Raw genomic sequence first — 13193 nt, 5'->3', positions numbered from 1 at the left:
GGTAGTAGAGTAATTTGTTTTGAAGAATATTCTTCAAAAACTACTACTTTACAAGTAATATTATTCTCTCCTACATGAGCAGCTATGATGAATAGCTCAAATAGCTTATGGCTAAAATAGCTACTCGTCACCCTCGTGTTTTTTTTTTTTTTTTTTCACTACCAAGTTGAGAGCTAGAACCAACTAACAGATTTTCCATCTTCCTCTTAGGTTCTGTGCACCTCATTAATCATTTTAACTTATAACTAAGCTACCTTGTTTGCAACTCATTAACATTTTAGCTTTTAGCTAAATTATACATTAGAGCTAACTAGTTTGATTTAGCTTATCTCAGTGTACTAGCTTAGTTTATCCATAACATTTTCCATTAAACTCTTTAGAGTTATCGGAAAATCTTTTCTTATTTAGCCCATTCACAGCTATACGTGTCTTAGACATTAGTATAGATCTTTCTCACTTGACTATTGGAAGAATTGACATACTTAGACTAATCAATTTTTGTCTGTTGTATTAAATACACAAACCAGTCATGAACTCATACAAAATTAATAATATCACACATTAAATAAGTTATATTGTAAAATTAAATTACAACATACACTAAGTAATTCAACTACATATCTCAATATTATAATCTCAAATTATAAATTTTTGTAAAAATAATATTGAACTTGCATAACAATATTGTTTCATATTATATCACATGATTAATTATATCACATAATTAATTTAAGAAAAAAGATTTGTGGCTCATTCTCCAATAAACATACTAAAAAATTAGGACCAAAAGATGTAGACGTTCTAGCCTACAAGAAAATGATATGCACTGATGTTATAACCTATCAAAGGTTTTATGTAACGATCCACTCCATCACATAATATGATATTGTCCACTTTGGGATCAAGCCCGCACGATTTTATTATTGGGTTTTATCTCAAAAGGCCTCGTACCAATTGGAGATAACACCACTACATAAAATCACTTTACCTTTCCCTTACGTAGGTGATGTGGGATTGTCCACCTGTAACTTGCTCAATGTGATAACATGTAAGTGCCTCTTGCACCCAGCTACGGCACACCCACCCACAAGATTGCCACATTATAGGTCTCACTTTAACTTTCTTAGGAGAAAGTACAACCTTAGTTAGACACCCCCACATTTTTAAGAATTTATAGGAAGGTTTTCGACTTTTCCATAATTCATATGGTGTCACATTCGTTTTCTTTAGAGGTATTTTATTGAGTAAAATAATTTGCAGCAAGCAGAACTTCCCTCCACAAATTCTGAGTTAAACCAGAACTTATCAATATAGCATTCATCATTTCTTCATGAATGATACCATATTCTAAACAAATATCAGCACATGATGTTTTGTATTCACAAATTCTCAACCTCACTTTTGTAATGTTTAAAAATTTCTAAGGTTTATCTTTGCTTCGTAGCAAATATACATAACAGTATTTTGTGCAACTATTGATAAAAGTAACGAAGTACCTTTTTTTTTCCACCTCTAGTTGGCACATGTTTAAGGTAATGTCATATACTTCATAATATCATATTACAAAATTAAAATAATTCAACCAATATTGAATTATATATATATAAATAATTCAATAGTCTACTTATATAACATGCTTCAATTTCATATAATATTGAACACATCAATATATAGCATATTATCATATAGTAATGTATAAAATATTATTTTATTATATCTCAACTATTAGTATGATATCTACTTATTTATATCTTAAATAGAAGCATATAATAAAATCTACCCAAGTGGGTTAATCTGTCTTAAGATTGTTGGTAAAATATATGCTTAATGTGACTTTTAAGATATAACAACCCTTATACTAATATGTCATGAGATAATTAACAATATGCTAAAAAATCATTAATTAAATATGCAACTCTATATTTAATTAAATATACAAAATAAAGCAATAAAATAATAATAATATGCAAGGAATGAACCTGGACCGAGGCTAGTATTGGATACTATGTCCTTAAGACAGATTCGCCCCGCTATGGTGCTAACGGACTCAGTGGCGTCTATCTCCCAGGATACAACGGTCTACATCCACCAGTAGCAGCACTACAAACTCGTGGATACGGCGAACCTCCTCTGTGTAATACTCTCTCTGACTAAAAAAATGCATCTATATACTATATAAATGCTGAATTGGGTGTAATCCGAACCAAATGGTTCGGACCAATCTTAATATGGCTCGATGAAATTGGATTAGGGTCTAAGTGATTCGGACCACTTAACCTATGGTTTGAACCCACTTGGGTTGGGTTCAAGTCTAGAGAGGGAGATAGAAGAAAAATGAAAAATGAACGAATTGCAAATGATCCAAATAGGGGTATTTATAGAAACAGAAATGCCTTTTCGGATTGGGTGTATCTCTTCATTATTGGACACAACCATTGCAATAGGTTGCAATGGTTCACATGGTGTCTATTCACCACTAGACACATCTATTCCAATAGGTTGTAATGGTTCACGTGGTGTCTGTTCACCAATAGACACATCCATTCCAATAGGTTGCAATGTGTCTTTTCGAGTGGGTGTAACCATGGGTCATGATGGTTCGGAAAAAGGTGTAACCTTTTGAAAAAACTAAAAGTGGATTTTTAATTTAAAAGGTGTAACCTTTTTAGAAAAACTAAAATATGGTTTTTTAATTTAAAAGGTGTAACCTTTTAGAAAAACTAAAAAGTAGTTTTTTTTTTTTAATTTAAAAAACCGACCACCCAAAAAACCCACTCATTTGTAAAACCCATTTAAATAAGCCCAGCCCAAAATTAGGCCCAATCCAAAATTCCAAAAAAGAATAATCTGGACTTTACAATTAGGCCCAAGCTCAAGCCCAAATCATAAACTCAGCTTATTTAAATTTCAATTTGTTTCAACATTTTTTTCATGTGGAACAAACACTTCCCACATTTTGCATACCCATTTAGGCTTATCAAAACACCACACTTTGGAGCTAATTTCTCATTCATCCAGAAACGGATTTCAGAAAGTAAATATACCACATTTATCTCCTTATGGAGAGAAACGGGCTTGTCTAGAGATCCGTAAAAAATTATTAACGGAATCTATTTCAAATCTCATCCAAAGTTTATGTTTTTAATGCCCCCGTTTCCAACATTGAGTTATCCAGAGGACAATGCAATCAGGAAAGCCCATTAGTTTCAGTGTATCAATTATGAACTGCGGTGCAAATTGTCAAAAGCTTTTTTAAGGTCTACTTTCAATGCACAATTGGGAGGATGAGAGGATTTATGGTACCCATTAAAAAGCTCATGTGCCAAAATTATTTTTCTGAAATATGCCTGCCTTTAACAAAGGCATTTTGAGAAGGACTAATGAGAAAGGGTAATGCAGTGCTGATTTTAGAAGCAATAAGCTTTGATATGCATTTATAGATTAAGTTGCAACAAGATATGGGTCTGAAGTCAAGAACTGTTGTTGGGTTAGGGATTTTAGGAACAAGTGCAATGTATGAACAATTAATTTCTGTGAGCAATTTTCCAGAAATGAAAAAATCTTTAATGGCAGCAAAAACTTCAGGACCAATTATAGGCCAAGAGTGAATGAAGAAGTTGGTATTGTATCCATCAGGTCCTGGACTTTTAAAGGGGTGGAAAGAGAGTAAGCATTGTTTGATTTCTATGTCAGAAGGAATGGCTGTTAGGGATGGGATGAGGTGAGGTGGGACAGTTTTGGTAATAAGGTGGGAGAAGGAGGCCATACCTGGATAGTGCTGTTCTGATTGACCAATTGAGCTCTGAAAATGGTTGAGAAATTCTTGTTGAAGATCCACACCTTGAAGCTGGATTCCATTAACATCAAGAATAGATTCCACTTTCCTTCTGTTGCATTTTGTAGAGAAGTTCCTCATAAAAAATGCAGTGTTTTGATCCCCTTCTTTTAACCAATGGATTTGAGCCTTCTGTTTGTAAAACAATTCCTCTGCAAGGCACAATTCCAAGAATTTATCCACCAATTGCTTTTCTCTGAATCTCAGCTGCTCATCAATAGGATTCTGGTCAAGGCTGGATTGACATGAATAGAGATCCTCCCTACAGACTTGTACTCTTGATGAAATCTCACTGAATTCTTTTTTGTTCAACTGTTTGAGTGATCCCTTAAGAGCTCTAAGCTTCTGGACCACCCTAAACATTTTTGTACCCTGAATATCAAGCTGCCATCCTTGAGCAACAATCGAGAGGAAATCTTTATGGAGGGCCCAGAAATTAAAGAACCTAAAAGGCAGGTTCCTTTTTGGATTAACATCCCCAAAACTAACCACCATTGGAGCATGGTCTGAGACTCCCCATGGCTTAAACCAACATTCAGATTGTGTAAATTTGGACATCCAAACATGATTCACAAGGACCCTATCCAACTTTCTTGAGATATTGGCACATCCAAAACTTTTATTTGACCAAGAATGAAATATACCCTTATACCTTAAGTCATCAAGTTCATTTTTACTCAAACAAGACCTGAATTCCTCCATTCCAGTGGTCCACCTGAGAGCTCCACCAAATGAGTCATTGAAATGTAGCAAGACATTAAAATCCCCCAATAGGATCCAGGGAGTATTTGATTGTCCAAATAAATTAAGACTTCTCCACAAGTTCTTTCTTTCCATTGCTGTATTTGCAGCATAAACAAAAGATGCCTGGCATCCTAGCTTCAAATCAGTAAGAAAGACATTACAATTGATGACCTGACTTGTCATACTTGAGGTTGTAATTGTTAATTTTGCTGGATTCCATAGCAGCCAAACTCTACCTAGTACTGAGTTTTGGTAGTTGCAGACAAAGTTCCAATTTGGAACAATAAAGTTGTGAACAGCTTCAGCATTCTCAGGACTGACCTTAGTTTCAAGGAGAGCTATAAGACTCAAATCTGAATCCCTAATGAGATTCTTAACCTCTACTTGTTTGAGGGGAGAGTTCAACCCTCTTATATTCCAAGCAGCCCAATTCATTGAGATGAGGAAGAGAGGTTGCACATTCCCCTAAACCCCTTCAAGGTAACAACTTTCCCCTTCCCATTCTTCTTCTTGTTCTTGGAGAATTTTGGCTTTCTTGGTTTGATTAGCTTGCCCTCCAAGGGGGAGTAAGCATGATCATTATTATCAGATTCATAAGCAGAGGATTGGCTCACATTATCTTCCACAAGCTCATTCCCATGCTCATCAAAATTTCTGTCATTGAGGGCAGCAAAAGGATTAGCAGTGTTTAGTGGTTTTGATGCCAGACATTTCCTTGGAATGGTAGGGGCACTAGATAAATCCACATATAAACAAATCTCCTTTCCCTTCTCTGAGTTTACAATCTCACATGTTGTAGGGGCTGTTGGAGGATTATCCTGAGGAATTGTAGTGCGAACTGCTGGTGGAATATCAAGGGCAATAGTTGGTGAATCAGAAATGATAGGTTCAGGTTCATTGTTGGGAGGGGAAGGTCTAGATTTTGATTTTTTTGGAGTTCTTTCTAGAGACGAATTCCCACTTTTGGGGATGTGATGAGCTACTGGCTAGATGGCTTAAAGGGGGTGTGCAACTAGAAGTGCAGCTCTCAAGTGAATGCCCAAATGAGTTACAAGAAGAACATGAGAGGGGTTTCCAGGGATATAGTACCTTGATTTCAGCAAGAGTGCCATCATTCTTTCGAACATGAAATGAACTGTCCAGTGAAGAGTGTGGATAAACCTCAACACAAACTTTCACATAATCAATTCTGCTTCTATTTATGGTGTTTGCGTCTGCAAAAAGTGGTCTCCCAATTGCGCTTGCAATGTAGCTTAGTCCCTTAGGAGTCCAATACTGGAATGGAACATTATACAGCTGAATCCAAATAGACAGAGGACTAGAGTGATCTTTTGGTTTTGGATCTGGGGACCAAGCTTCTAGTGTCACTGCTTTCCCTGCAAGATACCACTGTCCACCTGCAAGGATGCTTCTGCAACTTTCCACTGAGTCAAATCTGAAGTAGAAGGTTCCCATTGGAGCTCCCCATAACATTTAACAAGCCCCTTTTTGCCCAAAGTTTATTGGCCATCTTGGATATGAGGCTGTAAGGCATCCTTCGCTGAAAGGTTCCCACCAGACAAGAGTGCCAAAACAGAGCACCTTCATCACCAACCTCATCAGGCAGCTCCACAATTTTGCCAGTTTCACAGCTTAATGGTTCATGATAATCAAAGCACCAATCTTCTTTAGCATCTTGAGCAACTTTAGACCAAGTGCGAGGTGCATCATCTCGGACCTGTTGAGGGGATGTTTCAGAGACGTGGGATCCACCAGCTGGAGTGTGAGGATGTTGGGCCGGTTCATGAACAACTTCCATTCCCTTGACAGTTGAGTGGGGGCGAGTGGTTGTAATTTCTGGTTAGGTTGGAACGAGAAAGAAAGAGAAGGTTCTTGGTTACAGTTGGGATTTTGAGTTTGGGTGAGGTAAGGTCATGTCTGTTTTCCACTGTAGTGTCATTTTCCTCCAGACTGGCATCCTCAATATCCGGGATAAAAGTATTTGAATTTGAATTTGAATTTGGAGGGCCCCGGTCAAACTGTACTACTGGGATGGTCGGCACGTGATCATGAGGTGATGTGTGAGTATCCGGGAGCGAAGCTTTTCCGGTTGGCCGGAGCTCTGCCACGATCTCATTCAATTCAAGAAACAACTTCGAAAAGCCTGATGCTTCCTTGATCATATCGTGCGCCTTTGCAAGTTCCATTTCCTTCTCTTGAAGTAGAGACTTGAGTCTTGCTACCTCCTGAATAAGATCAAGCTTTGAGGCCTCCATAATAGTTGCGTCAATGCCTTCTGGTAAGAGAACCACATCACTGACCTCGAGCCCATTGGGGTTAAGAAATCTGTCATTTTGCAGCGCGATCCTGACCTTTTCCTTTGTAAAACCTGAAACTGTAGGAGAGCGTGACCAATAATCAGAGGAAAATTCATTTACTGTTTTTGGAGAGAGAGTGGTCTTGGATGTAGGTGGAGATGTGGGGGGCGTGGGAGTCGTGGGTGGTTTCCTTGGGAGTTTTGGTGGTAAGGGAGGTTTGGATGGTGAGGGGTTCTTTTTTGAAACTGATATGGGTGCCGGTGGTGTGGGTTTAACAGTTGGGGAATGTTTGGTTGGAGTGGGTGATTTTGACTGTGATAAGGTCACAGTAGATTTGGGTTTGACACAGTGATATGGCTGGAACGGCGGTTTCAGATGGTTTGGTGGCCGGCGAGGAGGAGGTGGGTTGGGAGGTTTAATCGAAAACTTGCTAAATGGATCCATGCCTGATTGGATGCCAAAACATAAAGCCGCCATGTAAGTTCCTCTTCAAAGATCCTTTACATTAATATTGTCAGTGTTGCTATCTAGTGAATCATCAATGTATCTTTGCATTGTTTAAAATTACTACTAAGATATACACGTACAGACACCTTAACTAGGACTCAGATGTATTCATTATTATTTATTTTAAATTTCTTTCAGTTAATCATCTAAAATACATTAAACATAATTCTTATTGTCATTCTCATTAAAGAGGATCATAATATATGCAGTGATATTTCATACAACAACTTTACAATTGATCAATCAGGACCATCTCCAACATGTCAATTACAGAAAGTGTAAGATTACTTGCAAGTTCTTACTTTTAAATCATTATTATTTTTCTTCAAACCAGCCTAACTTTTCACTCTGTTTATTTTCTTCAGAAACTTGTTCAGCAGCTCTTCAGCGGGCAACACATGGTAAATTTCTAAAGCATTAGAAGAATTTCCGTCATAAAATTCTCCATCATTTGCATTACGTTACTGAGTACATGCTTCAATTTATTATATTGTTATTACAAAAATTCTAAAATGCGATGCTAATTTGTTCCTAATGCCACGTTGCTTTTTCAGTGGAATTGTTTCATGCATGAGAAGTGTTGTTTGTCCACGAAGTAAGTAAAAATGTCATCTGCTCTTTTAGATGGTTAGTGTCACAAAGTTCTCATTTTTATTCTTTATTTCTTATTATTTTATTTTGCCACAGCAAGGAAAGACTCATCTAGGTCACTTATATTATCATACATCATAATAAATAAGTTTTCATCTCTCCGAGTCACCAAAAATCCCACGAGTGCAACCAAAGCCATGTGTTCCTCTTTGGGTTTCTTTTTCTATTATTTTCTTTTTTTTATTTGCTTTAATAATTTTAATTCAATTGTTGACGAGATTCTTTAATAAAAGATGTTGATTTTGAACATGCGCCAGTTGATCAACCAAGGCTATTGTCCTGCCATCGGCAATAGTGAACAATAAACCTGTTTATGCAATTCTCACTTTTAAGAGAACTTTACTTTTCAGGGCTATTTAGTGTTTTGGCATTTTCAAGAAAGTAAGTGTGACAATGTACATGATGTCGCAATGCTTATCTGGACACCCCCTTGATAGATTAGTCTCAAAATTTAGAGAGGTTTCAATTGAGTAGGTGGATAAATTTGGGGGGGGAGGGGGGGGTTACTTTTTGTTTCTGTGTGCGCGCGCGCGCTGGTGACTAATAAACTTATTTTTTGGTCTCAGTTTCTCTCCTCTCCCTGACTTACTATGGATTCTGTCTGCAAAATGGAAACTACACAGTAGGGCTTCACTTTGCGAAGATCAGGTTTACTGATTGACAAAAAATATTCCAGCCTTGGAAGGCGCATATTTGACATTTACCTTCAGGTAGATTTTCACATTTTTTTCTTATCAACAATTGGTAGAAAAAGCCTATTTATCTGACACTCATGATGTTAATGAGTTGAGAATCCGTTATCTATAAAATAAAAATTGATCATCTACTAAAAGATTTTATTTTATTTTATTTTATCTAATTTGGGCCATTTAGATTTTTCATCTTTACCATGCCAAATTCAGGATTTTCAATATTGATTTTCAAGATTTTTCATCTTCACAGCATAAAAGTTACAGCTGTATTTAATTAAAACTGTGCAGCGAGAGCGGGTGCTGAAGGATTTCAATATTGAAAGTGAAGCCGTTGGTGTTGGTAAGGCAATCATAAGAAATTTTGTTGCAGCAGTCACTAATGGTACGTTGGAAATCCGCTTCTACTGGGCTGGAAAAGGGACAACAGCTATCCCTGTTAGAGGTGTATATGGTCCTCTAATTTCAGCTATTTCTGTGGATCCTGGTGAGTAGTATACTTTTTGTGAGGTTTTCTATTCATAATAGTGTTAATGGTTGGGAACTGCCCCATACTTTCCACAATATGGTTTCAAGTTTACTTTCATATGTAACATACTGATTGTAAGAGAGGAAATTGATTCACGTTGTTAGAGATTACAGTACTGATTTTTGAAAAAACAAATGAGTCTTTTTGGTTTTTATCTTAATATCATATACAATGTCTTTTTCTTTTCTTTTTGGCTTTTTTTTTTTTTTCATTGTTGGCTGAATGTGTACAACTTCAGGAGATGACCTGAACTCGAAGCCCAAAGGATCTGTTTTTGGTGAAATTCCATTTTTTTTTTTGTAATTAATTATTGAAAAACCATTAGATAATGGAATGGTTTCCTATGTATATGTTCCTTCTGCAGCTCTTTTATGACCCTTTGAAAATGTCAAACAGATCATCATACCAGTAAATATATTTTTATGTTCAGGTTATTGTGAAATATTAACAATAAGCTTCGTTTGTTTCGACGTAAAATATTTTATTTGTTTAGGTAAAATATTTTTTTTATTTGTACTTTCCGGTGTTTGACAAGGGTCTAGGTCGAGATTGAGGTCAAGTCTTTCGAGTTAGGCGTATAAAATAACTTATCAAAAATTGATAGATAAATTATTTTTGTAAAATATTAATATATTTTTCGTTTGTAATTACGACAAACAAATACCAGAAAATAAAAAAAAATATTTTTTGAAAAATATTTTACATCCAAACAAACGGAGCCTAAAAAGTGCATAAAATTCTCTTCATCTTTCTTTCTTTTTCTATGCTTTTTTTTCCCTTTTTGTTTGGACTTCTTTGAAATATTATTAATGGCTGAATAATTTGTTTCCGCAAGCGGATTTTGTTCGATTTTCAGAACATGGAAAAAGTTTATCAGCAGGTTATGTGGCTGGAATTGTGGTTGCAGTTGCATTCATTACCTTCGTGATTCTGGGAATCCTTTGGTGGAAAGCAGGCTGCCTGCGATTGAATGATACAATGGATAAAGGTATTTGCAAACCATTTAGGCAAGCCCCTGATAACTATGAGAAATAGTAATTTTAAATATCATCATCATCATCATCATATTCTTCCTTTATGAGGAAGCTAAATGGCTTTGTTCCTTGTGTTTTATAGATAGTTTTGTCATTATGAGTGCTGTGTAACGGTATATGGATGTCTCTGTACATTTCAACACTTTTTATGAAATTTTTTTGTTTGGATATCGGCCTGTTTAACACTTGGTGCTGCAGCAACGGCTTGGTTCTCTTTTAGGCACAGATATCTGGATCTAGTGTAAAGAACTGTTTTAAAATGTTAGAAATGCCGGTTTTATAGACATACTACTTATCTAACTTAATTTCTTTGACAGATCTGAAGGGTCTTGACCTACCGACTGGTTCATTTACCATACGACAAATAAAAGCTGCCACAAACAATTTTGATGCTGCTAATAAGATTGGAGAGGGTGGTTTTGGCCCTGTTTACAAGGTAGGATTACTTTCATTATCATTTTAATGTTTTAAGCTATAATAGTGATGCTCTTTCCTTAAAAAAGAAAATCTAATGCGAAAATCTTTTTTATTTTTCAAATGAAGGGACTTTTGTCAGATGGCACTATAATTGCTGTGAAGCAGCTTTCCTCCAAATCGAAGCAAGGAAACTGTGAATTTTTTAATGAAATAGGCATGATTTCTGCGTTGCAGCACCCTCATCTTGTAAAGCTCTATGGGTGCTGTATTGAAGAAAATTAATTGTTGCTAGTATACGAGTATATGGAAAATAACAGTCTTTTTCGTGCTTTATTGGGTAAACTTAATACACATGCTTTGCTTTATTGCTTTTGGTATCAGACCACAAATAGACAGACAGACATTATTTATGCATGTATGCTTTAGCTGATTAGTTATGTTTTTGGTATCAGACCACAAAATTGTGCATGTTGTCTTGAGTCTTGACGCTGATTAAACAAATTCACCTCCTCTCTCTTAAACTCTCACCGCTCTCTAAACGCGTTGTGTGCGTGTGAGGTATTATTAAAAGAAAAAATCAAATCAATTGAAATTCACTTTGATTAAATGAATTGAACAAGAGCACATTCCATCAATTTCTCATTATCATATTCAAAGCTTTGATGGGCATAAAGAAATCGTCTTGGTAGCAACCACCAATCCAATAGAAACAAGGGTTCGCTCTGCTGCTGGTCTACAAGCAAGGTAAGTAGGTCCATTACCGGCCGGCTCCGGCCCAAAAAGACCTAACGGAGTCATCCCTTATCTTGGATCGGAGATGCTAACGGGGCAGGAATCGGGGACCTCTGTTCAGGGGTCAAGAACCAGAGCATCATTTATCTGCAATGGAGGAGGTTGATTGTTAAGGAAGATGAACGAGAATGGAAGGTCCGAATAATGCATCACTGGAGCTGCATCAGCTGGAGGCTTCCATAAGCTCAGCCAGATGTGTACAAGTATTTTTGCTACCGTGCAAAGCAACCGGAACACCAATTAGGTGCTTCCAAATTTGGCCTCTTTTTCATAAACATTTCGATAATATTCAAATCGCTGCAATCATTACCTGACACATTTCCGCCTTTTACTTCACTACAGTACATTATCACAAGAAAAAACGATTACCAAATATGGCCTTAGGTTTTTTACTCCGTATTAACTTCAAAATATAGTACAACGTTTGTTACTGGTATATTTGTCTGGCTAAAATATATTTTTGTTTTTTTAGAAGTCACGTCTTTGATTCCATCTATCTGTAAGTTGCGCTGTATTCGTAATTTTCCCTATAAATAACTGGAATGTACCAACGCGCATACCTGTGTTTAACGTTGCAGCAGTGGAATCGTTGAAAGAAATAGCAAAGACGGATTGGAATTTCAGTGTAGATCCATGCAGTGGAGAATTGGGTTGGTTCACGAAAAATCCAAAATTACATTTTGAGAATGCTGTCACCTGTAATTGCTCCTACTCCAATGTCACCGTCTGCCATGTTGTTAGCATGTAATCTTGCTAAACATATCAATAATTTGAATTTTTTTTTTATTTTTATTTTTTTATATAATCACTTTTTCAAATAAAATATGTACTATAATTGTTAAAAGAATCTTTGAATCTCTTAGATGGAAATTAACACGCAGTCCGATAGCCTGACAGTCCAACTAGGGATGGTAAAACACCTTACCACGTCAAGTACTTGCCTCATTCCGCTTCATTTAGATCGGTTATGCGGATTGTTAAATGGTTTTTGGGCGAGGATAAGGTTAGGATTGAAAACTCGTGCGGTCGTGGGCGGGATGGGGAAAGGTCATCCCACCCCATCCTGTTTATAGTGATAAATTACAATTTTTACCTTATAGTTTTAATTAATTAATTTATTTATTAAATATTAGGTATGCATTAAGCAAACCCCTAGATTATCCTTTTCTAATCATTTATTATTCTTATTTGAGAAGGTTATGTATTATTTTGATATTTCTACTATAAAGTTGAATCTGAGTTCCAATTGATATTTGAATATTTATCTTATTGGCATAAGAGAGAATAATTATTACAATTGTTGAAAAATTATTTCATTCATTATTTACCTTTGTAGTACAATTATAAAACTCTCCTAAACCTCTTCACGCCCCGCCCTATATAATAAATGATTTTGGGCGGGGATGGAGGAGGTATGCTATACGGGAAAGAAAATGGGGTTGGTGTCCCTTACCCCAAACTCACCTTGTTGCCATTTCTACTACGTCTGACTGTTTTATGTGAATGGAAATGACGTCATATCATGATATCAGTCATTATACTTACATCATTCGTCACTCGTATAAATGTATCGTATAATTGCATCGAATTCGTCCGAAAATCGACGATCTGTCACTACTCCTCTTACAAAGATAAATATTGGGTGGGTACCCTTACACCCCAACGATTGGTTGTCGGCTTTTAGTCTTTGGGTTGGGC

At 36.3% G+C, this 13193-nt stretch overlaps 1 protein-coding gene and 1 long non-coding RNA gene across 2 annotated transcripts; both read left to right on the top strand.

The window, feature by feature from the left end:
* The first annotated feature begins 7290 nt into the window (after positions 1–7290).
* Positions 7291–7783, top strand: LOC132307616 (uncharacterized). Its single transcript, XR_009482282.1, has 3 exons — positions 7291–7353; positions 7593–7661; positions 7749–7783. It is a non-coding gene; the product is annotated as an uncharacterized LOC132307616 (long non-coding RNA).
* A 205-nt stretch (positions 7784–7988) lies between these two features.
* Positions 7989–11153, top strand: LOC132309703 (probable leucine-rich repeat receptor-like serine/threonine-protein kinase At3g14840). Its single transcript, XM_059807988.1, has 6 exons — positions 7989–8010; positions 8683–8744; positions 9015–9210; positions 10088–10240; positions 10604–10722; positions 10830–11153. The coding sequence occupies exons 1-6, from the start codon at positions 7989–7991 to the stop codon at positions 10983–10985; spliced, it is 708 nt and encodes a 235-aa protein (XP_059663971.1). The 3' UTR covers positions 10986–11153.
* The last annotated feature ends 2040 nt before the right edge of the window (positions 11154–13193 follow it).

Source organism: Cornus florida, unplaced genomic scaffold (assembly GCF_030987335.1).
Source record: "Cornus florida cultivar Cherokee Brave unplaced genomic scaffold, ASM3098733v1 CherokeeBrave_3.0.0_Hap2_Chr05, whole genome shotgun sequence".
NCBI lineage: Eukaryota > Viridiplantae > Streptophyta > Magnoliopsida > Cornales > Cornaceae > Cornus > Cornus florida.
This window is presented reverse-complemented; position numbering and strand designations above follow the sequence as displayed.

Coding starts and splice junctions, on each gene's coding strand:
- LOC132309703 (XM_059807988.1), top strand. CDS start 7,989: ATGTCATCTGCTCTTTTAGATG. Junction 8,011..8,682: donor GTCATCTGCTCTTTTAGATG/GTTAGTGTCACA, acceptor TGCGAAGATCAG/GTTTACTGATTGACAAAAAA. Junction 8,745..9,014: donor TATTTGACATTTACCTTCAG/GTAGATTTTCAC, acceptor AAAACTGTGCAG/CGAGAGCGGGTGCTGAAGGA.